This window comes from Balearica regulorum, chromosome 8 (assembly GCF_011004875.1).
Source record: "Balearica regulorum gibbericeps isolate bBalReg1 chromosome 8, bBalReg1.pri, whole genome shotgun sequence".
In the NCBI taxonomy this organism is placed as follows: Eukaryota; Metazoa; Chordata; class Aves; order Gruiformes; family Gruidae; genus Balearica; species Balearica regulorum.
The window spans coordinates 9229591-9257576 of record NC_046191.1 but is presented as its reverse complement, the minus strand read 5'-3'; the positions used below and the strand labels follow the sequence as shown (position 1 = coordinate 9257576).

Genomic DNA, 27986 nt, shown 5'->3' with positions numbered 1-27986 from the left:
CTGCTGCCGGGGCCGGCAGAGCCGTGCACCTCACACTGTGCACTGCGCTTCTCGCCTGGGGCTCCTGCCGTGGGGCTGGGAGCCAGGGCGGGCGTCACGCAACACCTTCATGCGTCATCCCCTTGGCTGTGGGCAGGGACAGCGGCCACGTCCCAGGGGAGCGTGGGAGGAGCACACACCTCTGCAGCTGGCCCGAGGACTGGGGAGCAGAGCAGCTTCTGCCAGATCGGGACCGAGGGCAGGAGGGCCATGACACCGCTGAGCAGCGAAGAAGGGCATTGCTGCAGATGCGCTTGAGGTATTGTCCACGTTTGAGGTGCAGCCACTGCAATCCTACCCAATTGCACCAGTAATGGGGTTGATCACTTGTGGCTCGGGATGATCTAATCAGTGTAGCAACACTTGACAGGGTCCTGCCGCCATAAGTCAACATCATTCCAGTGGGTCCAAGGGACTCGTGATAGCTCACAGCTGCTGGGAATGGCTTGTTAGATGCATTTACTTTGCAGGGGTGAAAGCTTTCAAGTGTTTGCAAGAGCCAGTTGCTACTGGTACAGTGCCTTGGGAAAGTGGGGTGAAGGGCTGGGTTGGGCTAGTACTTTGGGTCGGGGTCCCCATGGGGAGCAGGATTCCTGATTTGGGAAGACCGGAGATACTGGCTCCATTTTCTTCTTGGGCAGGAATTCAATGCATTTCAAGATTAGGCGACTGTGTTTTTGCTTTCAGGTGCTGTGGTGTTAAAAGGGAAAAGTGTGTGGGTGAGCGTAAATCAGCTCTGTGCTGGGAGAGCTGCCTGTTTACACCAGGGGATTTAGGCTTCCAGATATTTAATTTCTGGTAACTATACTTCAGCTTGTTGAAACATTTAAGTCTTGAAAAGCCTCATGTGGATAATGAGACTACAGGGAGGCACTGCTCCCAGAAAGCCTCAGACTGGGGAGCAGGGACGGACGGGGGCCTTGCTTTGGCAGTGCAATTAATGAGCAAGCAGGTAGCCAGCAGTTGCAAGAAAAAGCTTGGAGAGAGGAGGGGGGGAAATAAAATGAGAGGTTTTGTTGCCTTCCTTGGAACCAAGTACAAGCAAACCTCACCTAAGTTTAAAATGTCCACCTGATATGTTATGGGGTGAGAGACCACGGATGTAGGAGGGTGGGGGAGGTAGGAGATGGTTCTGCTTTGAGGACCAGCAGGTTGCCTGGAGAAGGCTTGTGCCCTGCAGCCAGCTCTCTAATAGCTCTGCAAGCGCGGTAGGAGCCTTGAGTGATGCTCCCAAAGCTGTCCAGGGCGGTGTGACCCACAACCTGTGCCCTGATTCAGAGGGCTGGTGGTGTCAAGGAGAGCTGGGCTGGTGCTGGAGGGTCCCCACCTGGTCTTCAGATCAGGCTGGTGCCCTCAGCTGAGGTGTCCTGTCCCCCATTAGCATGAATGAGATCACTGCAGGCAGAGGTAATGGAAGGACCTTTGGAGCCATGTCAGAGCTTGAGTCTTGGTGGCTGGTGCCGCAGTCAGGACCACCCTCTGTGTGTCCCAAGTATTATCTTTCTTTTACATTCCAGCTAGAAACTTTCATGATTGCTTTTCTGACAGGCCCCAGAGTAAGCCCTGCTGAGTCTGCCAGGGTGGCAGCCCCAAACCAAATCTCTCCCAAGGACATCGGTCGTAGCCCCTGCCTTTGCCTGCTACCCCAACCGACTGCCCTGTCTTCTCCTACAGCAGCATCCCCTCCATAGGAGTGCTCAGGAAACATCGCCAGCAACCTTGTGATTTCCCTGGTGCTACTGCGGGTGGGTAAAGTGAGGCAGGGAACTGATGCTGCCTTGAAGGGGCGTTCACAGCACTGTGGGCACTCAGCAGAACTTTTCCTCAACCAGAAGAGAGAGAGGAGAGATATCTCCAGAGAGTGACCAGGGTCAGCCATGGCCTGGAGATGTTTGCATTTATAAACTAAGGAGGAAATCGTAGAATCACAGAATACCAGGTTGGAAGGGGCCTCAGGAATCATGGATGTCACAAGCCCCCATGGCTTTGAAGATGGTGTCAGGAGCCAAAATCTGTGGGACTTGAATGTCTTTTATCATTATTAGGAACCACGCTGAGAAGCTAGGTCTCTGCCTGTCTGCCTGTCTCAGGCTCTTGGGTTGTGAGCATCACCTGTAGCACCCGCAGGGACCATCCTGGACTCCTGCCAGTGCCTCTGAGCAGGGCCCTGCTGCGGAGGGAGGTGGATGCACAGGTCCTGCGTGGCCCCAGGATTAAGAAGTGAAGAAGGGTGAGACAGCTGGGAAATGACTCTGCTGCACCAGGCAGCCAGGAGGATGGGGAGGAGGACCAGCAGTTTGCAGTTTGCTGCTGTGGTAGGGGACAGCGTGACCTGGCATTTGCTCCGCTTGTCACCTAAGAAGCTTAACTCCTTCACTGCTCTCCACAAGCATGCTGGAGAACCTGCCAAGAAAACTTAGCTCTCTGCTCTCTGCTCCCTGCCCCCCCCCCCCCCCCCCCCCCCCCCCGTTGCTGTCTGCAAAGTGAATGTACAGCTTAACACATGCACCGTTTGCTGACCGTCAACCAGGCTGCGGGTTTCCCTGCAGCACAGTCTCCCTGAGCTGCTGAGCTGCAGCACTGAAGCGGGATGGAGGAAGCACATGGCTGGATCGAGTGAGGAAAGGGGCACCGGTGCCCTCGCCTGCAGTTGGTCCTGCCCTGGAGGGTGGGTGCAGGTGCTGCACCCATTCTGCACAGATTTTGACACTTACCATTTGCCATCCCACTGGCTGTCATCAATGGGTAAATGGGCAGGAGAGGGGACCGCTGGTGAAAGGATGCAGGAACAGCCGGGAGGGATGCTCACATCACAGAGCTATGGGGAGGTCCTCACTGATGAACCATGGAGCCAAAGCTCCTGCTGGGACCTGCTGTGAAAGCGTGAGCCACAGTCCTGCCTGGCTCCTGCTCCCCACTGACACCTTCTCCACCCTGTTAATTATTACAAGGGAAGCGATGAAGGCCAACGTGCACCAAAGTCCAGTGTGAGAGAGAAAATCAGCAGTTCGCTCGCCGCCATGAGCCAGCCAACCTCAGCCACCACGGAGCTGCCCGTGCTGCCGGGGGACACGACAGCAGCCTTTGGGGTGGCAGACATCATCGTTGTGGTTTTTTACTTTGTCTTTGTCCTCGCCGTCGGGATATGGGTGAGTGTCTGAGGTGACTGGGTTTAGGTCTGCCTGAGGCAAAGTGCCTTTGAACCTCCCTGGACTCTTCCTGGGTACAAAGGTGTTTGCCTGCAAAGGGCATCTTCTGTGCACACCGTTATCCCAGGGCCTATTGAGCAAGTTAGGGGGTGACAGTGGTCTTCCTGTGAGCCCTCACCCCCACATGGGGACAACCAAGGGGTCATTCCCTAGAGATTGTGCTGGGAATTATATCTACGTCCCATGCTGCAAAGTATTTTCACACCAGGGTGTGGGCAGGCAGAGGGCAAAAGAAAAGCCAGGGTTGGGGTGAAGACTGAAATGGGACTTTAAAAAGCTTTGGAAAGATTGGTGCTAATTATTTCTTCATGTTGTTTTGTGAAGGACTCTTTCACAGAGACCTATAGTGGTTGGCTGAAGTTTTTTTTCTTTCCCAATTTGTACATTCAAGGAGAAGTCATTAAATAGATACAAACAGCTTCTTTCCAAAGCTGGACTTTCAGAAACCTGCACAAAGAGAGGCAGAAGGAATGAGTGAAGCCTGACGTACTTAACAGATACCCACAAAAAAATTTTGGAGTTGATGCTGAGACCACACATTCAGGCTTCTGGCTTGGTGGCAGTGCTGCTCACCAGTCTGGGTGCTGCCATGTGCAAAGGCTTTTTGCAGCACACCATTTTATTATGGTACCTGACTGCAAGTTCCTGGTTGCCGCAAACAGCAAGCACAGTCAGCCTCAGTCACATCAGAGGGGCTTGCTGGCCGATGGACAGGCTATTGCTCTTGAAATCCCTGCAGCTCTCGCGCAGTTCCTGCATGGGGCTGCATGATGTGGCCATATAAGTGTGGGGCTGCTGGAAACCCTGAATCCACACTGGGAAGAAGCAAGGCAGCAGGAGCTGCAGCAGGGCATTGCTAGCCATCCTGGAGTGCACATGCAGGTCAAGCCCAAATGCAGTCCTTGATGGCATCCCATGGGATACACCTCTGTGCCATGTCCTCCCTTATTTGTCTCTGAGGGCATTTGCTAGGGGTGCTGGACAGTGAGGAGGGAAATGCTTCCTCTTAATGCATACCATCATCGGAAGGTGGGCAGCCTTTCTTGGAGCTGCAAACATGTATCTTCACATGGCTGAGAGCAGACAAACCTCTAGATTTCTCAAAATTACATGCCTTTCACAGGGGCCCTGCTTCAGCCTGCGTCAGAGCCATGCACTACCTGCCTGTGCAGCTCTGAGTAGGGCGAGCCAGTTGACTGCACTGACATCCAAGAGAGTAGTACTAGGGTGGTGCAAGAGGTTGCTGATGGGATGTTTCAAGGCTACTGGGATGAGCATTGAGTCTGACATGAGGGTGGATGAATGGGGGAAAACACTTTTCTTTTTCCTGTGCTTCCAGTCATCAATACGAGCAAGCCGGGGGACCATTGGAGGCTATTTCCTAGCTGGACGATCCATGACTTGGTGGCCTGTGAGTTAAATACATCCCTCTGCTTCTCATGGTTTGAAAGCAATTCCAGAGGTAAGGAGGGCAGGTCTAGTGAAGGGACCCAATGCATGCATGTTTTGACTGTAGTCTTGAGATGAAGAGGATCCACCAGGAATCATCCCATGCAGCTACAGTGTGGAGCTGCTGGGCCAAAAGGATAGTTCAGCATCTTCAGGTTTTATCATCTCTCAATTTCCCTGCAATAAAAATGTTCACATTGATGGAAGTGAGGGAGTGCTGACTGCCCAGCTGGATTTGAAACTCTTTGGCCCCAACTCACCAAAGGTACGGTTGTCCGCTAGCCAAGAGAGCATTAGGTAATCTAGGAATGTGATATCCAGTAAAAAAGCATTTAGAAACTGAAGAAAAAATAATCCCAAAGCCCAGGACTTTCTGAGCCCTTGCTATTTAGAGTAAAGTTGAGATTATTGACTAACGATGTAAAGGATATAAACTTCAAACCACTGAAGTATAAATCTTCACTATGAAGAAAATAAAAATCTATTGAAGGCGCCTTTTCTTGGGAGTGAAAGGTACATATAAAGATAATTTAAAGTTTGAAAGGAATAAAAACACCACAGGAATAAAGATCCTTCTCAGCCAATGCCAGACTCTAGCACCATATATCTCTCCAGTGAGTCGTGGGTAGCGGAATGCACTTCTCTACCAAAACACTGTATTTTTTTCTTTTTCTCCTTTCGATGTACATTGCCCATAAATTCACTAGGCTAGATTTTCAACCTCTTCCATCAGAGACACATACACCTCTCTCAAATCTGTTATTTCTTAAATGTTCTTTATGCTTCTGTCTTGGCCAAGTGACATTTAATGGAAAAGGTTAGCTTGATGTTTTTCTCTAATTAGGAGGGGAAAAATTAAAAGATACAAAAATGGAACATTTTTTTCCAGAACATCATTATTTTTTCTTTAGAAAAAACACCGAAACCCTGAAACATTCTCATGGCTTTTGGCTCCAACCACAGGTGGCCACAGAGTCTGTTGGGTGCAGGTTGGCTCTTGGCTCTCCTGACTTGCCATTCTAGGTTCAAAGCAACCTCTTCACTTTTCACTTTTGTTTGCCAGAGAGCTGATTCCACCTCTGCAGCAGTCCTGCAGGCTCAGCTCCTCATGGCCTTCACCTTGAGTACATGACTGGCTTACACGTTTTGGTTTGTTCGGGTTTTTTACAGGGGTGACAGATTTCTGCTGTGTGTTAGACAGCCTCAACCAAACCCTGATATTATGTTGCTGCTCCTGTGCAATGTGTCTTCTGTATTTCTGTGTCTGATATATAGATATCAGGAAAACTGTTTACATTTCCTGAGAGCACCAGTCCCCACCTCAGTCGCAAAGTCACGTTGCAGCAGACAGCTCTCTAATCAAGAGTTTTCTCAGGCAGACAAGAAGGCAGAGTTGTGGGCAGGAATCAGTGTGGGTGTTGATGCTATATTAATGTTTTACCTTGCTCAAAAGTGAGAAGCAGATCAAATTCCATCATTCCTTTTTTCACATGTCGCAGTACTAAGGAGAGAAACGCTCCTTGTAGGTGATGTGGCTAAAAGCAAACTTTATGTAGAGAAAAAAAGGGCTAGGCTTGTCCTTTGGGGAACTTCTCATTTGACCCTGAGAGACATTTGACGTTGGCATACAGAAAGGAGGTGAGGCTTTGCGCCAAATAAAAGTAGTAATTAAGTCTGATAGTCTTTGCCCTTTTTAAAGCACCTGGGAACTTGCATTCTTTCAATTAGGGTGTCAATGAGCCATGGCAGGGACAGCCTACCATGCCCGCAGCCCACAGTTAAAGTTAACCTGAGGCATTAGCATTTTCCAGCCTACTGCGGAGCTGAATAGCATAGAACCTATGTGTAGACATTAAACACAAAAGGCCTGCATGTTTCTGACATCGTCCTTGCTATGGTTCATAGCTCCCTTAGGAGGAGCTCTGAGAGAGCACTGCTGTCACCATGGCTGTGTAAACCACCACATACATGTTCAGTGCAAGACTTAAAAGAGGGTGGGCTGCCAGCAAGACAAGGAGAGGCAGAGCAAGGGTCAGCGAGGTTGGAGAAGGCACATTGCTGGCTGAATAATGAGGGAATGGAGAAATCCATTGTTTCATGGACACTGAGGTGTCTGTGGCTGCCACCAGACTTCCCTCACCCCACTGTACTCCCCATAGCAGGCATGTATCTCAGGGGAACTATTGACAAAGTGAACCCTAATTCTGAGATTAAGGTTTGCATTGGAGTGGGGGCGGTGGAAGGGAGCAGACACACCCACTTTAAGATATAAAAATGTAGTTTTCTTTAAAAGGAGAGGGAAAACCCAACTCTCCATTAGTACCCAGCTACCTACCTACAAGAAGACAAGGCCCTGGGGAAAGAGAGTGCCTGGGAAAAATGCTTGGGCTGAAACAGAAGTTCCTCAAGGTGACTTTCTGCGTTTTGTGCTTGTGCCATGTGTTTCAGATTGGAGCATCCCTGATGTCAAGCAACGTGGGCAGTGGCTTATTCATTGGCCTGGCAGGAACTGGAGCAGCTGGGGGTCTTGCTGTTGGGGGCTTTGAGTGGAACGTAAGAGTCAGTTATGTTGTCAACTAAGATGTCACTGTTTACAAAGGGACTGGGGATTTGTCTCCAAAATCAAATGCTAACATTGTCGGCAACTACAAGTTCTCAAGCCTCAGGAGAGAAGCCTCCAGACATTCAGACAGCCTTAAAAACATGAGATCTTTATTTTATTTTAAGTGGAATCCACTAAAATTATTAGCTCTTTGACCTTCCCAAAAGCACACGGCCATGTTTTTAAGCTTTAGTCTGCACTCATCAAGATTAAAATAAAAGATAATGAATGCTGAAAAGGTACTTGGATAATCATAGCATTCTGGGTACAGGGAGTTTTAAAAAAAAGCAGCATGTGCTCCTAAATTCAGTGTAAAGTCATGAGAATCGGGAACACTACATTCACCTGTCAACTGCCAAAATGTGACATCTCTGGGGTGAACATCTGGGTGTGAAGGCAGGTCTCATTCTGCCCTATTGAAGTGGCCTGGAAAATTGCCACTGACACCACACAGAGCATGAAAACCAGGCCCTTTTTGTATGTGATGCTAATGAAATTTCTCAGCTGCAGTGATGAGGAATGAGATTAGTACCAGCCTCACAATAAACATCACTCACCTAACTCTAAATCTCTTGTCTATATCAGCAGAGACTGCTAATAGTGCCGGATACTTGCCAAGCACAGGCAGGGCCCACCAAAAGCTCTTTCCTGGCATATCTATTCACTGCACTGTTTTTTTCCTAAACTGTTAAGATCACCTTTAAGTCCTTTGTGAAAAAATCAGAGCCTGCGTTCAGCCTGGTGCATGTAGGACATGTCAATATCGCTGTACTTTAAGTAAATCTGTTCAAGTCATTTTAGAAGCCCATGAAGACAAGATTGTATGTCAGGGCAAATCTAACTTCATGAGTTTAGATTAATTTCTTTCAGATTGGAAAGGGACCTTAGATATGCCATTATTCTCTCCCTTTGTCATGGGACACCACTCAGCTGCAGGGATCATATGAGCAGCTTTTACCTAAGCCAGTCTCTGCCCCTGCAGGAGTCACGGCTGTTCTCCTCGATCACTCACAGTCTCTGCTCACAGGGATCAGTTTCATTTCTGATAACTGAAATAATTGATCAAAGTAAAATCTAGACTAATGTAAGGTATTTGGATGAAAGGTAATGGCTTGAGACAGCCAAGAGGTGAGGTTTAATAATGCAATGGCTTTTACTGATGTTCAAGATCTCCTGTTTGGGCTTTTGCTGGGTTTCAGAGAAGAAATACGTGATGGGAGATGCCTTTACACCTTCTAAAAGACCCCTCACCTGTGGCAAAGCAACTGAACTGCCTCTTTATCTACCAGCAACAGAAGCGCATCTGCGTCCGCCTGCAAGGAGAACATCCCAGCAGAGTCTTGCTGTTGCTTATTTTTATGCTCCGCGGGGACAGTCTGCTGCCTCAGCCTCATCACTTGCTAATCAAGCAACAAACAGATGCTCCCATCCTTCTCTGAATCACTTAACTCTTCACTGCCACAGCATCAGTGGTTTCAAAGGCCACCAAATACAACACCATCTTTTAGAGATCCAGAACCACAGAACACAACATCTTGCCCGAAAGACCAGGAGGTGGAACAGGATGTGCTACCCATGACAGAGGCACAGGGCTCAGGAGGATAACTTCAAAAGCTTAATCATGAATAACCTTATTGTAATAATTCCTCCATTGTAATAATTCCTCCATTTGTCATCTTCTGAGCAGGGAGAAAAAGTCAGACTGCTTCCCAAATATATGGCATGTCCCTTTCTGCTTTGTTAAGATGTCCACTGAAAGAACACAGGAGAAGGACGTTCCCACATGTTGAATAATGTTCCTTTATTTTCTCTGTCTCCTTACAGGCCACCTGGGCACTTTTGGCTCTCGGCTGGATCTTTGTGCCTGTTTACATCGCGGCAGGAGTGGTCACCATGCCTGAGTACCTGCAGAAGAGATTTGGAGGGCAGAGGATACAAATCTACATGTCCGTACTGTCCCTCATTCTCTATATATTCACCAAGATATCCGTATGTATCCAATTGAACACAACCCTTATGTCTAGGGCAGGGGTAGGTCATCCTGGTACAATGCAGGGCTGCTCAGAGATAACTCAGATGTCCTTGAAAGGGCCAGCTCAGCTACCAGAAACAGTACCAGTGTGTTAGTGTGCTGCTTTGTTCTTGTAAATACCTGCCTCTGTATTGATCACGGAGACCTATCCTATGAGAGAGAGCCTTCATTAAACAGCAATACACAGTGAGAACTTTACAGGGATATAGCAGCTAATTACTAAACAGTGTAAGTACCATAAGCTGTCTGCCTGCTTCTCCTCTTCTATCAGATCAAACTTTAGGCAATATAGACAGGGGAACTGCAGCATTACCCCATCTGAGGATCTGGCTGGCTGCATCTTGTAGATGTGAAATTCTCTTAAATGATCATAAATCTGCTGTTGTTCTTGTAGCTGAGTTTTCAGCATTAGGTATGTTATGGTTATTCCTCTTTCTGTCACTTGTGTTGTATAAAAAGGGTACTGTGAAAGGGAGGGAGGGAGGGAGGTTCTGCCTTAAGACAAAATTCAGTGTCTTTTCTGGATTGTTTGTAGCATTGTACCCTTCTGGTAGCCAAAAAAACAATGTAAGCTACTGGGTATTTCCCTTCATTTAAATGATGTTAGTAAAGAGGCAAAACTTAACGTTCAGAAATTTGCTAAGAACTACCTGTGCCCTTGGAGGGAGATGACTGTATTTCAGAGCCCATTACAGGGACTGAAAATGTCAGTCCTTTGTCTCCAGCTGATTGTCCTGTGGCCAGTACAAGTCAATTTTCCCTAGACCCTGAAGTATTTAGCTGTCAAATTGCCTTGGAAGACATTGACTGCAGATGAGGCACCCATGTGCCTTTTGCAGCTGGCTTCAGAGTCCTTCTCCCAGGCTTATTATGTCTCACATCCTGGGAGGTCCATTAAGAGGAGTTCCAGGCTGGGAGAATGGGATAGATTTCCTCCTCCAATGGTCAGCTCTTGGTCATGTCACCCATTGCTGTCACCACTGCCTCCAGGAGCTTTGTGGGATTGAAGCATTGCCCAGGAAGAGGTCCTGCAAAGAGGCATTAGAAACCTCTTTACCCATGAGGGGTAAATGGAAGATCTCTCCTGCAACAGCACCACAATGTGCACAGCTACACAGTCAATGTATGTGGTGAAAACAGACCAGTCTTTTGAAATGACCTTCAGCAGAGCAGTATCTGCCAATGCCTTTCAGAGAAGGACCCTGGCCTCAGTCATTGCTGTTTCATCTCAGTGGTTTCTCCTCTGTGCAGCTAATTCACGCGTGGCTGACGGATGTGGCTGGTGGAGTTTATGGGCATGATAGGTGCTTTCTATTAAGCGGCGCTATTGTTTGTAGAGAGCTCATTTAGCGGCTGGCTGGACAGCAGGCAGTTGGTTACAAGAAGGTTTTTTCTCCCTGTGCTTTTTGCCCAAACATAGGTTAGCAACTAGGACATTGCAGTGTCTTCCCTACTTGCAAAGGAAAACACATCTCAAAAAACAGTGTTGTCAAAGGACTGATCCTGCATGGATTTCTTTCTGGGAAGTCAAAAACCAGAAGACACAGTGGTTCCTGTGGGGTACTGACAGTGTTTGTCCTGTCTCAGAGTTGCAGAGGTCAGGAGTTGCACCAAGTGCTTGCTTTTAAGGTGCTTATTTCAGGCACAGCAAATAGAAATCTTGCCCCATCCCTTCTGTTTCCCTTGGCAAATGTCTTTACCTGTATCTCTCCCCATACCAGATTTTCAGGTGTCCTTCAAATTGATTTCCCAACATACACATCTCCCATACCACCTTCTGCATTTGAATGATGTTATCTGTATAATTGCAGTTTTTGCCCAGTTTCTGGTTTCACTCTCTCTGCCGGTAGGTCCAAACAAAACAAAGCCGATGGGGATTTCTGTATTTCTAGTGAGGTCCTCAGCAGGTATAACCTGTTTTTCTGGAGTCATTCTAGCGTGCTGAAGTGCAATAATAGAAAAGCAAGCTGTTGACCTTTGCAGATAAGTAAATCATGGCACAAGACATCAGGGATTCTTCAGGGGTTTTTCAAGCAGGAATGTCTCCTGGCCACTAGGCCACCAAGCTGTAGTCTTGGGAAGAACTTGGTCTCTACTATTTTCCTCCCTTCCCCTCCTGTGGATACATGGGCTCCTGCTCCCCATGGATGTCTTCACAGGCAGCAAAAGGAGTGACAGTTTCCACCAATACCTCCCTGTGCCAGTGAGGATTACGTGCCATGAAGGCTGCCTGTAAGATAGTCTTTATTTTAATGAGTTTTTAGTCTCTTGGCACAGGACCTTGCTTTTACCCCCCTGCTGCCCCAGCTCCCAGATGCTGAGAGCTCTGACCTGGAGGGAAGATTTTGCTTACACCAAGAACAAGAAGGTTGACAGCCAACAGCCCCATGCTCTCTCCTCCTCTTCCACTTCACCTTTGTGGTGTCCTCATCCTCCCTCGTCAATGCTTTCAGCCGCAGAGGGCTGCAGGCTGCTTTATTAGATTTCACTTGCACGAAGCACTACTAATGCCAGACTGCCCTTGGGTTTTTTTATTCCAGACAGACATTTTTTCCGGAGCATTGTTCATCCAAATCTCTTTGGGCTGGAACCTCTACTTGTCCACTGTGGTCTTGCTAGCAGTGACTGCTGTCTACACCATAGCTGGTAAATAGCTGATTTTAAAGAAACATTATAAACTGGACCGTAGGATGTAAGTTTCCCTTTTCCTACATAGGAGAAAGTATTCAGATCCTGGTCTGAGGGAGAGATTCCCCTGGTTGCTGGTGGTACCTGCCCTGTCACTCCCAGCTGTTGGAGACCTCTGGCTACTCCTCTCTTCCCTCCAGGCCCAAGGGAAACTGGTATGGGGGGAACATCACTGTTTTCTAGAGGATTTTCTAACACTGCAGAGGGCTCCAGGTTCCCTCTGTGCAGACAGTTACCACTGCCCATATTTGCTCTTTTTTTTCTCTTTTTGCAACATCAGCAACTTCAGATATTAAGAGGCTGAACTGCCTCCAAATCCTCCTATGAATGTGGAAAAGCCCTTCAGGCCATTCCTTGCAGGAGGGCTTGTGACAGCTGTAGGCTCCTGGGGACCAGCTCAGTGCCAGCTTCTCCCAATGGGTCTGTCCTGAAATCACAGGGCTGGGGCAAAGGAAAACCTTTTTCCAGGTGAGGTACCTGTTTCACTGCACATGGTGACGCACTCTGTGTGTTGTCTCTGGTTCTCCTGACAGGTGGTTTAACGGCTGTGATATACACAGATGCGCTGCAAACCCTGATCATGGTGCTGGGAGCTTTGGTCCTCATGTTCATAGGTAAGAGGAATCTACAGTGGCATCATACACTAGTCTAATGGTCCCAAGGTCATTAGAGCTTAGCAGGGTACCTCACCCTTTCACATATGATGCAGAAATGAGTTTTAACCACTCACAGAAGTGGTGCCAGCACAACTCTCATTCACCAAGTCATCAGACTAGCTTCATCCTTTGCACTAACTGTACAGAGGTGAGGTTCTGGATAAATTCACCTCACTGGTTTGGGTTTACCTGTAGTTGCCAGAGAGCTTGCAACACTACATTCCCAAAGCCAAATTCAGCTCTTACTATGCTCATGTAAACTCAGAGTAATTCTGCTGACTTTGCCTGTTGACTTTGGGAGTTACTGTGGATTCATCTGGGTGTAACTGAGCATTATAAAAAAAATAAAAAAGCATCTGGAACTGGTGATTATCAGTCTTTGCTTTAAGCCTTCTTGGCAAGCAGAAATATAGGGTATACCTTTTTTTTCATGTCATGCCTTCCTGCAGTAGCTCTTGGAGGGTGTCTGAGCAAAGACTATATGTGGAGGACATTGTGGGGCTATGGATCACAGAGATTTTCCTGCATTGATCCTCTTCCAAGATGTACTGTTAAAACCACAAGGACTCTGGGCAAAATCCAAGTGACTTCTGTGGAAACCTTGACTGCCAAAAGTGAGGGTAGCATGAAAAGAAAGGAGATAAGAGGAAGATAGGAGACAAGAGAAGTAACCATGAGACTCAGATAAGGAAATAACTTTGCAGGATGCAGCAGACCTTAAATCACTGGCATTTTCTTTTCAGGATTTGAAAAAGTTGGCTGGTATGAAGGACTTCAGGAGAAATACAGCACAGCAATACCAAAGATCATAGTCCCAAACACGACCTGTCACCTTCCACGTGGGGATGCCTTTCATTTGTTCAGGGATCCGGTCACAGGAGACATTCCTTGGCCTGGCCTTACATTTGGTCTCTCTGTGCTGGCTCTTTGGTGCTGGTGCACTGACCAGGTAAAGAAAGTCTTTCCCTCTGCAGGCAAACCACCATAGTTATTTCCAGTCCACTCCTCAGTTTGTGGATCTGTGAGCTGAAAGATAACTGTATCTATCTCACTGTGTAGGCATTACTACCTTTTCACTGGTCTAGACCAGAATATCTCACTCCTTCCACCTTCTCAGCAAGCTGCTAATTTTGTGCACTTCTTAGTACAGAGAGAACAGGTTATTTTCTTCTCTCTTTATCCTACTGTGGGCTGGTGAGTACTGGGACTCTTCATGCAGTTAGCGTGACAAGGATATGAAAATGTGGATCTGGAGCTGGCTCTGCAGTGACCTTGTGTAGACCTCCAGATAAGTCATTGATATTCCTGGAGGTCTCATGTTTCTTATTCCTTTCCAAGCTACAAACAAGGAAAACTGTACTTGTTTCTCAAGACACGGTGCTTTTGTGCTTTAAGATGGGATAATTATGAAAACCCACCACTGAACTTTTACCAAATCACCTACAGTCTGTTTCATTCCTTGTCTCCTGCAGCCGTACAGCTGCTGTCTCCGGTCCTCAAGGTGGCTTTATTTCAGTCAAGGGCGAAATGATTCCTGTAAAGGAAATTTCCACGCTGCCCTCTCCTAAAGCCTGTGCACTGAGCAGTGGCAGCAGGCTGCAGTCAGCCGAGATGGGAAAGTTGCCATTGGCATGCAAAACACCCTGGGATCCTGCTGGATGAAAGTCATCCATGAGAACGAGAGACAGAGAGAGGATGGAGCCTGCTCTCTCTGTAGTGCTTCTGTTTTACTCTCTGCTCCCTTTCTGCACTGATTGCAGGTGATAGTCCAGAGGTCTCTCTCTGCCAAGAACCTCTCCCATGCCAAAGGTGGATCAGTGCTGGGAGGATATCTGAAAATCTTCCCTATGTTTTTCATTGTCATGCCAGGAATGATCAGCAGAGCTCTTTACCCAGGTAAGCCTTCCCATGTTCCTTGCCACAGGGCTTTATACCTGCCATGACCACTAATCCCACAGAGGTCCACCAGCACTTTTATACCTCAGAAACTGCTGTCCTGCAGGCCATGCCCTTCCTCCACCTCCAGTGCTCCCACAGTGGGAGAAGTCACTGGGAGTATCCATATGGGGCATACTTTGCCATTGGGATCATATAGCTCCATGCTGTGGACATTGCATGCATCTGTCTATCTGGAGGAAAGCAGTGAGATGCAATATATGAAGAACTGAGGTTGTCCTTCAGGTCCTATAGATTACTTTCATTAGGTATTTGGTGAGAGTTTTAGCAATCATCTACCACGCAGATTCATGTAATTCCTGGTGGATTATACAAAGCAGCTCTCCTTTGTGAAAGAGCAAGTGTTCCCCTCCTGTTGTCTCCCAAGGAGTTCTCATGGCTGGTTTCTCCAGATGATGGCTCTTCCTGGGAAGAATACCCTGGTTAGGAGTACCACTCCTGGAGGAAAGTGTGTCTCAAGTGCCTCTCTCCCAGATTTCCTCAAACAGGAGTAAGTCATCCTGCAACATCCTTGGTAACCCAGCTGACAGGTTCATGGAAATAGTCCAATTCCCACAAACTACAAGTCGTCAAGGATTACAATTATACAACATCCAGGAGAGTTATATCTGTACCCTGAACAGAATTGCAAAATGTCATCTTAAAGTTTCACCTTTATTTTACCATGTAAAATGTTCTTCAGCTCTACTCATTCTAGCTGTATTCCAGCTGCAACTCTGAATTTATATGAAACCACACATGGCATCAAGATTTGTTCCCTTGAATTAAACAACCTATGGCTCAATGGGGTTTGCACTGACCTGTCATTTTCCTGTCTTCTACAGATGAAGTGGGCTGCGTAGACCCAGACATCTGTAAAAGGGTCTGTGGAGCTGCAGTGGGTTGTTCCAACATCGCCTACCCCAAACTCGTGATAGAGCTCATGCCTGATGGTGAGAAACCTTTACACTTGTGGAGGTGGGCTTGAGCCGTGGTCTGCATCAGACTGCCCTTATCCTTCCTAAGGATGAGGAAATCTTACTGCAGTTACCAGAAACTGGTTGAAAAACCAGTGCTGAGAGGCCAAACATGCAGTCCTGATTTGCCTTCCCTTTTTTGCTCCGCCAGGGCTCCGGGGTTTGATGATTGCTGTGATGATGGCAGCCTTGATGAGTTCCCTCACCTCCATTTTCAACAGCAGCAGCACTCTCTTCGTTATAGACATCTGGCAGCGGATCCGCAGAAAGGCTTCGGAGCAGGAGCTGATGATTGTGGGCAGGTCTTTACATTTCTTTAAGTCTCATTTCTCTCATCATCTGTTTTGAATACAGCATTTACATTCTTCAGTCTGGACTTACTGAGAAAAATCTGGTGCCTAAAATATAGAACAGGAATGCAGCCTGGGAAAGAGCATTACATTTTCCAGCTTCATCTCAGATAGACCTGGTCAAAGAGAAACACTGAGCGTACCACTGAGCTAGGCAGATCATTGCCTCTCTCTTCTCTAAATTTAACATAAATACTGCCTTAAATGTAACTTTCGGAAAAGCCAAAGGTACTCTAGAGTCACTGTCACCAGAGGTCTTTAAGAACATGTTATTTTTGCATCAGACAGAAGCGATACATTGCAATTACTCCTTTTTCAGGGAAAAGTGCAGAGAGCTGGGCCTCCCAGCTCTCTATCTCTTTGATAAGTTATAGTGCCCTTTGCAAGCAAGCTTTGGTACTGCATTATATCAGGGGCATATAAAGTTCTCCTCCTGACAGCAGAATTTAAGCTGCATTCTGCCTGTTTGTGGTGCTTTTCCTCTACTGTCATGAGCATTAAGTTTCTAAACTGCGTTGTGGGGTGGGTGAAGGCTGCAGGCAATCTCACATTCCACCACTGTAGAGCAGTGGGAGGGAAAGTACCTCTTGTTCAGCAATATGGAGAAACCTCTATAACGCACAGTGCAAAGATGAAGGAAGGTTATGGTATGCACCTGAGACCCCAGAAGCAATTTTAATAAGCAACAAATGAGTTGGAATTTGACAAAGGCACAAAGCTGAACATGTTATGTGCTTGGAAAGGTGGCAGAAAGATTGTCTCCACAGCTTCCAGCTCCATCTCTCTGTTGCAGCCAAGAGCTAGTCCTTCAAAGAACTTATCACTCTCTAGACACATCAGGTTCAAGGGCTTGCACTGATCCAGCTCATGGTGGGAGCCACTATGTCCTTGTGGATCTCTCAGGCATGTTGACTGGCATGCCTTAGCTCAGCACACTCTGAAATCAGTGAAGTTAGCTCTGGGAATTGTTTGAATTGCCTTTCTAGATGAGAAAAAGTTTCTCTTTTCCTGTGCACACAGGCAACAGTTCTTCTTGAAAGTGATGTGTGGATTTTTTCCTTGGAAATTCTGAGAGCAACTGGTAGTGTGTTTTCCTGCAAAACTTCATTTTCAGGTGGACTTGACCGCCTGCACAGCTAATACAATTTTATCCTCATCTTCCAGAATCTTCATCCTCATCCTTGTAGTCATCAGTATTCTCTGGATCCCAATCATTCAATCAGCCAACAGCGGCAAGCTCTTTGACTACATTCAGTCCATAACCAGCTATCTAGCCCCACCAATCACAGCTCTCTTCATCTTGGCAATCTTCTGCAAGAGGATTAATGAGCCTGTAAGTAGAGTGTCAAAAAACAATTGATATACATATTTAATTTGATAAAGTAAATAAATAACTCTTCCCTCACTAACTAGCCTTTGAGACTCTTTAAACTCAAAGCCAGCCCAGCTAGAGTATGACAATTAGACAGCCTTGCCCTGGCAGGCATTAGTGGATCTCAGCCCAGTCTCTAGAGGATGTGTGTTTGCTTCCAAGAAACCACTGCAAGTGGTACTTCTTGGCAGTTTCATTTGAAAGCATGAAAGGCAAAGTTGTTCCGCACTTTAGGGATGATGTGTCAAAGTCCACTTGGAGGCATGTTGTTAGGAAGATACACATTGTCAGTGCTCTATCTATTCCATGTTCAAGGGCAGAAAGAAAAAAATATGAGGATTTTTAACTGAAAACATCCTCCTTTGATGCATGTCAGTGTGGGTTTCCATCAGGCATAAAAGATCTTGGTCTAAGAAAGGGAAGAAAAGGAAAAGGCAAAGGAAAAGGAAAAGGAAAAGGAAAAGGGAAAAGGGAAAAGGGAGGAGGGAAGGGAAGGGAAGGAAAAAGAAAAGAAAAGAAAAGAAAAGAAAAGAAAAGAAAAGAAAAGAAAAGAAAAGAAAAGAAAAGAAAAGAAAAGAAAAGAAAAGAAAAGAAAAGAAAAGAAAAGAAAAGAAAAGAAAAGAAAAGAAAAGAAAAGAAAAGAAAAGAAAAGAAAAGAGAAAAAGCAGAAGAAAAAAGGAAAAGGAAAAGGAAAACTTTAACCAAAGATAACATATGCTGACCTTTTGTTTGTGCTTGCCTTTTCTCAGGGTGCTTTCTGGGGCCTCATGGTTGGGCTAGCTGTTGGTCTCGTTCGGATGATCATCGAGTTTATTTATAGCACACCGTCTTGTGGTGAGGAGGACAGAAGACCAGCTGTGCTAAAGGACTTGCACTACCTCTACTTTGCCCTCATCCTCTGTGTCCTCACTGCGATTGTCATTGTCCTTGTTAGTCTCTGCACCCCACCGATCCCTGAAGAAAAGGTAAGTGACACCCTTTTCTCAGGGCCCCCATTTGGTTTCCAAAAATCCCTGAAATCTGTCCTTTTCTTTTCCTCCCATGGTTAAGAAATGGTGTGTAATGCATATGCTGCAAAGAAGCCCTTGCTCCTCAGCTTTCTATTCCCCAGGTTGCATAGTGTTAATGCTTCCTGAGGCACTGAGTGCTTCAAATTGAGTGTGAGTTCACATGCTGTGCCTAGAGCTGGGCAGACACCACAGCCCATCATAACTGGAATAGAAAGAAAAGAATAAGGGGAAGGAGATGAAATCATATTACAGAGCACTGCTGAGGAGGAATTAAATATATCTAATTGTAGCATCTACCCTGTTTCAACAGAGCCAGCATCAATCTTGCAGGCAAATAAGATTAATATCTTTTGCAACATGGGCATTTAGGAAAATAACATTTTGTCCCAATGTGATTTCAATTATATTTAATAACTTTGAGTCAGGCACAACTTTCTTTTACTTAACACATTAAAATGGTGCAGAGTTGGGAGGCTTTATATAATAAAGCCTTAAAACAACTCTTCCCAGTCCTAAGTTTTAAGCAACTGTCAATATAAAAAAACCTGCCATCCACCTCCAAACAAAGGTTACTGGATAGATTTAAAAAAACAATTTTTTTTCCTGTCTAACTGCATGAGGAAATGAGGGTGATGCCATCATAGCTTTTTCTATCTGTTGCTTCCTCATAACTTGTAAAGCATTAACCAGTTCCATCGATGTTTGATTGAATGTTAGTGGTGTCAAAGATACCCAGCTCCTAAAGAGTACATGAAAGCAGGTGCTCAGATGGGGGGGGGGGGGGGGCGGGGAAGAGAGAGAGAGACTGTCTTTGTGTCTGCTTTGAGATAAAGTCTCAGCTTTTATTAGCTATCAGAGGATCCACATGGGAGAGAGAAATACTGGCAAGGAGGCACCATTAGTTCTGCTGCTTACGTTGTTCACTACTGCTCAGGGGTGGCCAGATGGTTGCCAGCAATTAATTACTGTGGTTTAATGAGTTCCCACTCATCATCTGACCTGTGATAACTAAACATGTGCAGTGCTCCCTGCCCACAGCAATAGCAAGATAAGATGCATTAACAAGGCACCGGCAAATAGTGAACATCATACCAACAGTTCAGGAAATTAAGAAACTGGCCACAGCACTTACAGGCTTTTTAGTCTGACCTCAAAGGTATGAAAACATTTAAAGTACGTTTTAAGGGTGCTTGAAGGATGAAGACCTACTGTAATAGCATCAGGGAAAGAGAGGTTATAATCATAAGTCCTTCCTTAGAGGAGATTTTCAGTAGACATACGTGAGTTTATAGGTGCTGGACTTAAGAGACCTTATTTGACATATTCTTCAAAGAGCCAATGCTCAGAAAAGGTGGATTCAGACTGGAAGCAGTCCAGGAATGGTCAGCAAGGATGGGATTTAGTCTGAAACATCTGTGTGCAGTTATTCCAGAGGAACAAAGGATGAGGGGTGGTGGCTGGCTCCCCCATGTATATCTGGATATCTGGAGAGGCAGGGAGGGAGAAGAGCTTGCTAGAGGGCACTGCAGGCCATGAACAAACAGGCTGGGCTTTTTTGGGGAATTTTTCTGAAGAGGGATGTTCAGGCTGAGGATATTTGAAGCTCTGGTTCTTCCCAGCCCCATGTGTTGGTCAGTTCACTTTATGAGCCTCAGATATTTCCCCCATAAAAATCGCATGAGGCTAGTTCTTCTAGCCTTTATCCGTGCAGTGCTTTGAGATGTAATGATGAAAGACACCGTATAAGAGCTAGGAATTATGCCATTTATTTTGTCAAGCAAAAGGAAAAGAAAAACAAGCCACCAAAGAAAAAGCCAAGGAAGTATAGTGATAGATCATACTTCAGCAGATGGAAATCAGCACAGCTCCATTGCCTTCAAAGACCAGGAGCAGCTGTTGAGCACAGTTATGCCACTTTACACCAGCTGAGGATCTACGCTGGACAACTTTAAATATTGAATCTCAATGCTTTACAGATAGTAAATGGGCAAAAGGAGAAAAGATATTTGTATCTGATGTTACAGTGGTACAGCTAGTGTGCCTGGCTTTAAATGAATTACAATCCAAGAACTGCAAGCTGTAGCATTTTCTCCTGCTGTTTTGGACACTCTCCCATCCCTGTGGTGATTGATGCTGTGCTGGAAAACAAGTATGCAAGGAATTTGTTTGGTATGCTCCAGAGTTCATATGTCTTCATTGTAGGTAGTCCATATTGTGTCACGCCGTCCTTGAAAACCCTGCAAAAGAGCTTACAATTAAATTTGAGACTGTGAAGCTAAAAAACAACTGTCAGGTGCCAGATGGCATTTTGGAACAGAAGGATTTATTCTAGTTTACAAACAACAAAAGAAAAACTTTGCTGAGTTCTTGCAAACTCCCTTGCCCAAGGAGAATGTGAGGGTGAAAAGGGAGAGGAACAGACCATAAAGCATGAATGCTACATGAGCAGGTCACCTCCCCAGGGGCCAGGGTTCACTCAGACAGGCTGATGGATTGGTAATTCCACTTGATGTGCTTTGGAGTTGGGGGTGTTTTCCCTGTGTCCCGAGGTCTGGCTTCAGTGGCTGCTTTAGCTGCGTGGTCTAGGAGGAGCACCAAGCTCTCTTGGCTGGCCTGCACCCACGCCGTGCACTCCTGAGGTGCTGCAGCTCACACATCATTTAGTCCCACACATCATTTAGTCCCACTGACAGCAAAGCGTGCTCAGGTTCTGTGGGAACCAGGCACTCGCAGAGGAGCAAACTAGGGGGGGATGGAGGTCCACAAGCAGTGCCCGCACATGGCTCTGCAGTGGGGAGCAAACCCACAGGGCACCTCGGGACCCGCCAAGCGGCTACCCCTGCTCCCCTGCCCTTGGGCATGGTGGCCTCGGGCAGCATTTCCAGGGTCCAAGTCAATTCTGCTAACACAGCTTCCCCATCAGCAGTTCTCCTTATCTATGTATTTGCTTACTTTCTCCAGGCATGTGCCATCATCTGTCTCTCCCATCCCCATTCCTTCGGAGCCTGTGCCAGGGAAGCATAGCTATCCCCGTGGTGGCCTCCACGGCCACACAATGCTGCCGGTCTGCCCTTCTGGTGATGGCAAAGAGGAGAAAAGGGGACCTCAAGGAATTCAGCCAGCCAAAACCCACCACAGGGGATCTTGAATTTGGAGCGTGGGTGTGATGCTTTACTGAGGGTGGTGGTTTCCTTTATCCGGCCATGGTCAAAGCACCAGCTCCTGGGTGGATCAGTGGGATGGTATGTGATGAGGTTACCTGTGTGTCTATGCTGCTTTCAACTGGGAGTTGCTCCCGTCTGGCATTGCTGAGTCCCAGGCAAACTCCAACCCTTGCAGACTTTGCTGTAATGTGAAGAGGCAGTCATACAGTGACACATAGGAAGAGGAGGGGAAAGAAAAAAAGTTTTGGAAATCCTTTAGTACCCTGAAACTTTACCATGTTCCAGTGACATTTCCTAAGTGATTAAAAAAAAAAAAATCCTTGAGAAAGATGAGGATCATCAAATCAAAGCAATTTAGCACATCGTGACAAGAAAGATTAGCCCTGCCCAATGCTCATCTTGGTTGAAAATGATTTAAATAAAGCTATAAATCTTCTGGATATTATGCAACATTTTGTGTCAGCTGGAAACTCCTGCCTAGATTTGTGTGTGTAAAATTCAAAAATTAAACTCACGTTACTTTGTAAGTGACCCATTTGAGACGTTCATTTGCATACAGGCAGAGCAGGGAGGTAGCCGCCTGTCAGGCAAATGTGTGACTTTGCCTGACCTGTTGTCACCACTGCGGCTTTGCTGCCCTGGTCCCATCCTGCGGCTCCTCTGCAGGGCAGCTGACAGGCTGGAGCAAGAGGGCAGACCACGGACTTGGGCAGCTGCATTTGAGTGGGATTGATGAGCGTGGTCCTTGCTGCCTGTCTCGGCCAGAGCACGCAAAGTTTAGGAAGTGCCGATGCCATCAAAGTGCCTGGTGTGCCATGGTCAGCCAAAGAAACAGCAGGGCTGGCTTAAATTCAAAGACCTGAGCCCCTGGAAGGGGGCCCTGAGCCCTCACCCCACCACTGCGAAAGGATCGCTGTCACATTTTGCCAGATTAATGCCTCCTGTGCACTCCTTGTGTCCCAGGAAGGAGAAGACTTTCAGACTTGCTTTAGGATAAGAGTTTCAGACCTCCCACTTCTGTAAAGCACAGCAGATTGCAGCCATGGCAGCCTGTCCAGGACTGAACATCTTTCATGGCTTTCGATGGTCCTTTCACTGAAAGGCTGCAGAGAGGCGCAATGACTTGTATTGGCCCAATAAAGAAAACTGGTATTAAAAAACAAAGCAAAGAAAAAAGGTTAAACCAACAAACAAAAAAAGAGAAAAGGCATTTGGACAGGCAAGTGTGTGCCTAGAGCTCATTTTTTTCTACTTCTAACTACAGCTGTTGGTCTAATGCATGGTATTATCCTCCCTGTGAATTGTGACTTGATATTTGCTGTCATGGCTCTGCCTGCCCACATAGTAGCACTTCTTGAACACATACTTGCAGTCACAGAGCACAGCCACAATAATGCTACTTTTCCCACTAAGATCCTGAGATAAGCTCATTTGGATGTGCAGGTTACTACTTTGATGTGAGCTTGTCCAAACTGTGCGGTTTAATGTTCACATTGGGTTTTCTTTTCCTATAAAACAACAACTGAGATAAAACAGAAGACCCTCCCATCCCTTCCCATATCACAGAGAAGGAGCTGCTCAAATACTAGTGCTCCCATGGCCACATGTCGGTGTCATGGCCCTATGGCCATATATCTGCATGCCAGCACCCAACCGGTCTTTCTCTGCTAAGGGGTTTCTTTTTTTTTTAAATTTACTTTGTTACCCTTCCCTGTTGGAGGGCTGCCATTCTGGACACACATCATCATTACTTCATGTCAATCAAGTGAGCCTAGCAAATAGGAAGCTGCTGTGTCAATGTCTGCTAAACGGTTACTCCTGGTAGAGACAGGGATGGAACAGGTTAATAAAAAAAAAAGAAGGAAAGACACTAGAGCAATTCACACTTTTCTGAGCTCCAACTGGATGGTACCAGCCTTCTTTTCCAGGGTGTGGGCACCTGTGCAAAAGGGAGGTGAAAGAAATTGGAGGAACAACCGTTGCCCCAGAACAGGTCTCTCAGCACCATCTTGGATCTGTCCCCCTCCAAAAGGGAGATGACTGGCGTGCTTTGGGACTGACAGCCAATAACCTGTTTGTTCTCTGTCCCACTTTGCAGCTCGCTTGCCTGACGTGGTGGACAAGACACAGAAAAGAACCTGCTATTGACCTGAAAAATTACAAGAGTGAAGAAGCACAGATCAATCCAGCCAATGGAGAGAGTGACTTGGTCAAAAGTGCAGATTCAGGCGATAAGGAGGAGGCAGGTAGGGTGGCTCTCTGTGAACAAGCATGCTCATGCACAGCCAAGATGTCATGCAAGTCACTCTAAAGCTCATGAGAGGCCATCTGTTGCATACACTGGAGTTGGGGGTTGTATTTAGGGGTATACCGGTTATAAGGATGTGACAAATGAAAGTGTTGCACTTCTTGCTCCTTCCAACATATCTTCTAGCATTTACCTTCACATCACAATCCTCTGAATGGCTTAGAAGAACTGTCATTGCTGAAAAAAAAAACCAAAACCCCACACACCATTCACTAAAACGTTTTTCCTCCTTCTCCCTAGAACAAGTCGTTTACCCATGCAAACTACCCCCGTCCAGTTCTCCCCAACTCACAGTGCGGTTTCAGCACTTCAGACCTGGGCACTTAGTGGTGTGCTGGACTCCTTAGATGGGAGTCAATGGCCACTTAGGAACATCCCTTGGGAGGATGGTGGTCTGTGCTGCTCCTTGCCCCATGGACACTGGGGCTTTGTGCCATGACACTGCATCTATTTGTCTGTCTCACCAAGATGCTCTTGAGGAGCTCCATAGCACTACTGCAGGCATAACCAAAGCAGCAGCTACCACTAGCACTATGAAAGTCATGGCAGGCTCTGTAATTTCAACTTTTAGCACAAAAAAAGTGGCACCCCTTCCTGTCTTCATCACTGATAGGAGATAATCCCTTGTGTGTGTGCTAGAGATGCGTCCCCCTGTGTGGGTCTGCTGGCCAAATTCACCCAGTGATGCTGTAACAAACTGTATCACAATAGCACCACGGTCCAAAGGGACCATGAGACGCCAGGGGCAGATGTGTGCACTTTGTGGATGTCCCACGGTAAATCTACAAGCCTCAGTTTTCTCATTAACATTATGCCAATAGTATCTTTCATCTTCCCTTAGGATATAAGCCATCATTAAAACTCAGACCCAAATTGCTTAAATAGCTGTGTGCCCTGCCAAGGATATTTAATAAGAAGGAAGACAAAGAGTCAAACAAACTTAAAAGTTGTCAGGAGACAGAAGAGTAGCAGGAGATGATACATAGGCAAGATCTTTTCAGAGTGGACAGAGGTTTATTCAGCAAATCCATTAAAAAATGCAGCTTTTTGGTTTTGAGCTTAACTTTCCAAGGTTACAGAGCAGAAAAACTCAGAAGAAAGGCAGATATACACAAGATTTCTTCACTCCTTCCTTCTGCTGGTCAATCCAAAGGGCACTGGTACCAATTACAGCCAAGCTAAACAGAAGTGAACAACTAAAGAAATCTCTTAATTTTTTTTTTCCCGAATAGACTAAGTTTGGGTTTAAAAGTTGAATGCAGACATTCAGCATTATTTATCATTTCTTATCAATTCCTAGCTCACTTAACTAGCTCAGATTTTTATAAACAAATGTCTTGGTATTTTGGTAATTAGTAATGATGGGAAAGGAAATGCGAAACACAGCACTTGACAGTTTAATGAGGGTTTTTTTTTTCCCAGGTAACACCTTTTTCAAGGCCTTATGACATTCTGCATTTCAAAAAAAAAGGTTATATTTGGAAAGAACAGCCAGCGAAATACACACAGCACAGGGCTGACAATTAAAACACATACTTCACCCGGCATGTCACGTGTAATAAATAAGCCAGGAGATCTCTAAATGGACCATCATGCTGTCAGAAATTTATGAAAGTGGATGGAAGCTGGGTCGGGGAGGAGGGGGAAGAGGTCTGTTAATTAACTAATGAATGATTGGTGTTGCAATCAACCAACTGTAATCAGGCTGTGCTGTACATGGTCGAGGCAGAGCTTTCTCTTTTCCTTTCCCTTCCCTTCCCTTCCCTTCCCTTCCCTTCCCTTCCCTTCCCTTCCCTTCCCTTCCCTTCCCTTCCCTTCCCTTCCCTTCCCTTCCCTTCCCTTCCCTTCCCTTCCCTTCCCTTCCCTTCCCCTCCCTTCATCTTCTATCATAATCTTGCAGCTCCTATCCAAGGTGCATCTCAAGCCCCACTCCAGATTGGTCAATGCACGTCCAAACTAGTGGAAGGAGGGAGGGAAGAGTCCTGGCTAGATGATAACACCCATTTTTTTGGTCTGTCTCTCACAGCAGCCAAGCCTCCCTGCTGGAAAATGCTGTACTTGTGGTTCTGTGGTCTGTCCACTGGCCCTGCACCCATGCTGTCCCAGGAGGAGAGAGCTGCCCTGGAGCAGAGACTCACCAGCATCGAGGAAAAGGCCCTGTGGAAGACTGTTTGCAATGTTAATGCTATTGTCCTGCTGACCATTAATGTCTTTCTGTGGGCATATTTTGGCTGAGGTGGGGTCAGGCAGCATGTGGCTTTGGTTTCTCTCAGATGTCCTCATCTTCATGTCTAAGCCAGAGGCGTCGGGTGACAGACACCCTGGTGATGGTCCCCAGAGGCGCTGGCACGCCTTGGTGCAGCCCTCCCCCAGAGGCACTGTTTGCTGGAAATGACTGTGGGGGCTTGGTTTCTCCACAAGATAAGGGGTGACCAAGACTCAGAACTGGTCACATCCAGGATGCAGGGGATGTGTGGGACAGTATGAAGTCAGGAGACCCAGGGTCAATTTTAAAGGTGCCGAGCCAAGTCTAGCAAGGAGCAAAGGCTTTGGAAAGTCTGGTTGTGTCATGGCTGGATCCTCGCTCCCCTCATGCACCAGCTCAGGGCTGACTTTGCTCTGCTGATCTTAGTGGAAGGACTTCTGGTTTACAGTGGTGTGGGGAAGGACACCTAAGCACTACCTGCATGTTTTTTATACGGCCAAAATTCAGATGGGGTTAGTGTGGGACTGCTGGATTAGCTCAGCAGTGACAACCTTAGCTCCCACAGCAACCCCAGGACCTGTGTTGGACCCCTGCCCTGAGCTGGCATCAGCAGCAGGGGCAGGGGCTTCCCCGCTCTCCCTGAGCTCCCCCACCTTGCCCATTCTGCGATGTGACAGTGGGTCTTACAACAACCTGACCTTGTTTACTCGTCGGGCCAATCCTGCCCCTTAACAGCATTACCAGCAATAAAGGTGCCTTAGTAACGAAGCCAATTTTGACTTTGGATTATTGTAGTTATATATCCTGCACTGAGGCACAAAGCTCTCACTGGGACCATGGTGACCTGGCTATGGTAGGGTAAAGAAATATCCCTCCTTGGGCCAGGTCCAAGGCTGGACCTTGCCCTGCTTGTGCAAGGCCAGGCCCCTCTGACCCACCTTGGTATCATCATGAAATGTGGCATGGCTATAGCATTTTAATCCACCTCTGGAAGAAGAGGTGGCGGTACCCACCGTTACTATCTTTGCTGGTTAGGATGCTCACCTGGAGAAGGCCCACAGAGATGTGACCCCTCCACTCCAGCATCTGAGGGTCACATCCAAGCCACCAGGCATGGGCTGTGTGGGGAGGCGAGGGCATGAGGTGAAGTACAATGCCATAAAGATGAAGAAAATGAGTCATGATCCAACAAGGAGAGAACAAACAAGGCTCTGTGCCCACCCGTCACAGGGAGCCCAGGTCATGGTTCTCCCGCTCATTCTCGGTTCGGATGGAGGAGACTGAATCAGCCATGCAGGAAGGGGTCTGTGCTGTGCTCATGCAGGTCAATACAAGCATTTGCTTTTTCTAAGAGGAAAAAGTAGATTTTCTTTGAATAAGGGAGATCTCAGCTCTGTCAGTCGCCCATCCATCCCTGTGGGAAGAGGCATACGCCACGGAGCTTGCCTTGTCTTTCCACTATTCAATTCTGAGCAGGTGGTGCCCAGATCAGAGGGTGCCTCAAAACATTTAGAGGAAATCAAGTTACCAGCTGTGATTAATAGCTGGTAAATGTCTAATAATAATGGACACATTTCTAACGCAGATAGAAATACCAGGGCGCTCGCCTCCTTGCCTAGATCAGCGAGGTGCTGAGCGCTCCTGAGCCACAGAGCCCCTCAGCAGCACTTAGCTCAATGGCTTTGTTGGCTTTTTTTGGACCACACATCTGCTACAGCCATGGGGAAAGCAACGTGGAGCAGGATGAGGAAAACTGGGGCATTTTTTTTAAACATTTGGGATTATTCTTTTCCCTTAAGAAAAATTCAGTTTTGCAGAGAATAAAGTGAAATTTACTATGGGTTTTTTTGGTTGGTTGGTTGGGGTTTTTTACATGACACAAATAGTTTTAATCTTTGGATATACGATGCTGACCTCTTCCCCTCCCCATCTCACCCCACGGACCCTAGAAGATGATGTTTCCTTTAAAATGCTGATGTCTATGTCAGT

At 46.7% G+C, this 27986-nt stretch overlaps 1 protein-coding gene across 2 annotated transcripts; it reads left to right on the top strand.

Moving 5' to 3' along the window:
- Positions 1–186: 186 nt before the first annotated feature.
- On the top strand, positions 187–26765 carry SLC5A9 (solute carrier family 5 member 9). Of its 2 annotated transcripts, XM_010309262.2 has the most exons (15): positions 1672–1784; positions 2991–3188; positions 4588–4659; positions 7146–7250; positions 9124–9288; positions 11872–11977; positions 12553–12633; positions 13419–13624; positions 14436–14571; positions 15456–15563; positions 15739–15889; positions 17102–17270; positions 18059–18274; positions 23582–23729; positions 25818–26765. In XM_010309262.2, the coding sequence occupies exons 2-15, from the start codon at positions 3060–3062 to the stop codon at positions 26024–26026; spliced, it is 2001 nt and encodes a 666-aa protein (XP_010307564.1). In that variant the 5' UTR covers positions 1672–1784; positions 2991–3059; the 3' UTR covers positions 26027–26765. The 2 variants fall into 2 exon arrangements, with proteins under 2 accessions (XP_075615568.1, XP_010307564.1); XM_075759453.1 differs by lacking the exons at positions 1672–1784; positions 2991–3188 and adding an exon at positions 187–298 and having other exon boundaries at positions 25818–26058.
- Positions 26766–27986: the final 1221 nt, after the last annotated feature.

Excerpts from the sequence above, each read along its gene's own strand:
- SLC5A9 (XM_010309262.2), top strand. The coding sequence starts at position 3,060 with ATGAGCCAGCCAACCTCAGCCACCACGGAGCTGCCCGTGCTGCCGGGG. Across the intron at positions 4,660-7,145 it reads GATCCATGACTTGGTGGCCT|ATTGGAGCATCCCTGATGTC; the intron begins GTGAGTTAAATA and ends CATGTGTTTCAG. Across the intron at positions 15,564-15,738 it reads GATAGAGCTCATGCCTGATG|GGCTCCGGGGTTTGATGATT; the intron begins GTGAGAAACCTT and ends TTGCTCCGCCAG.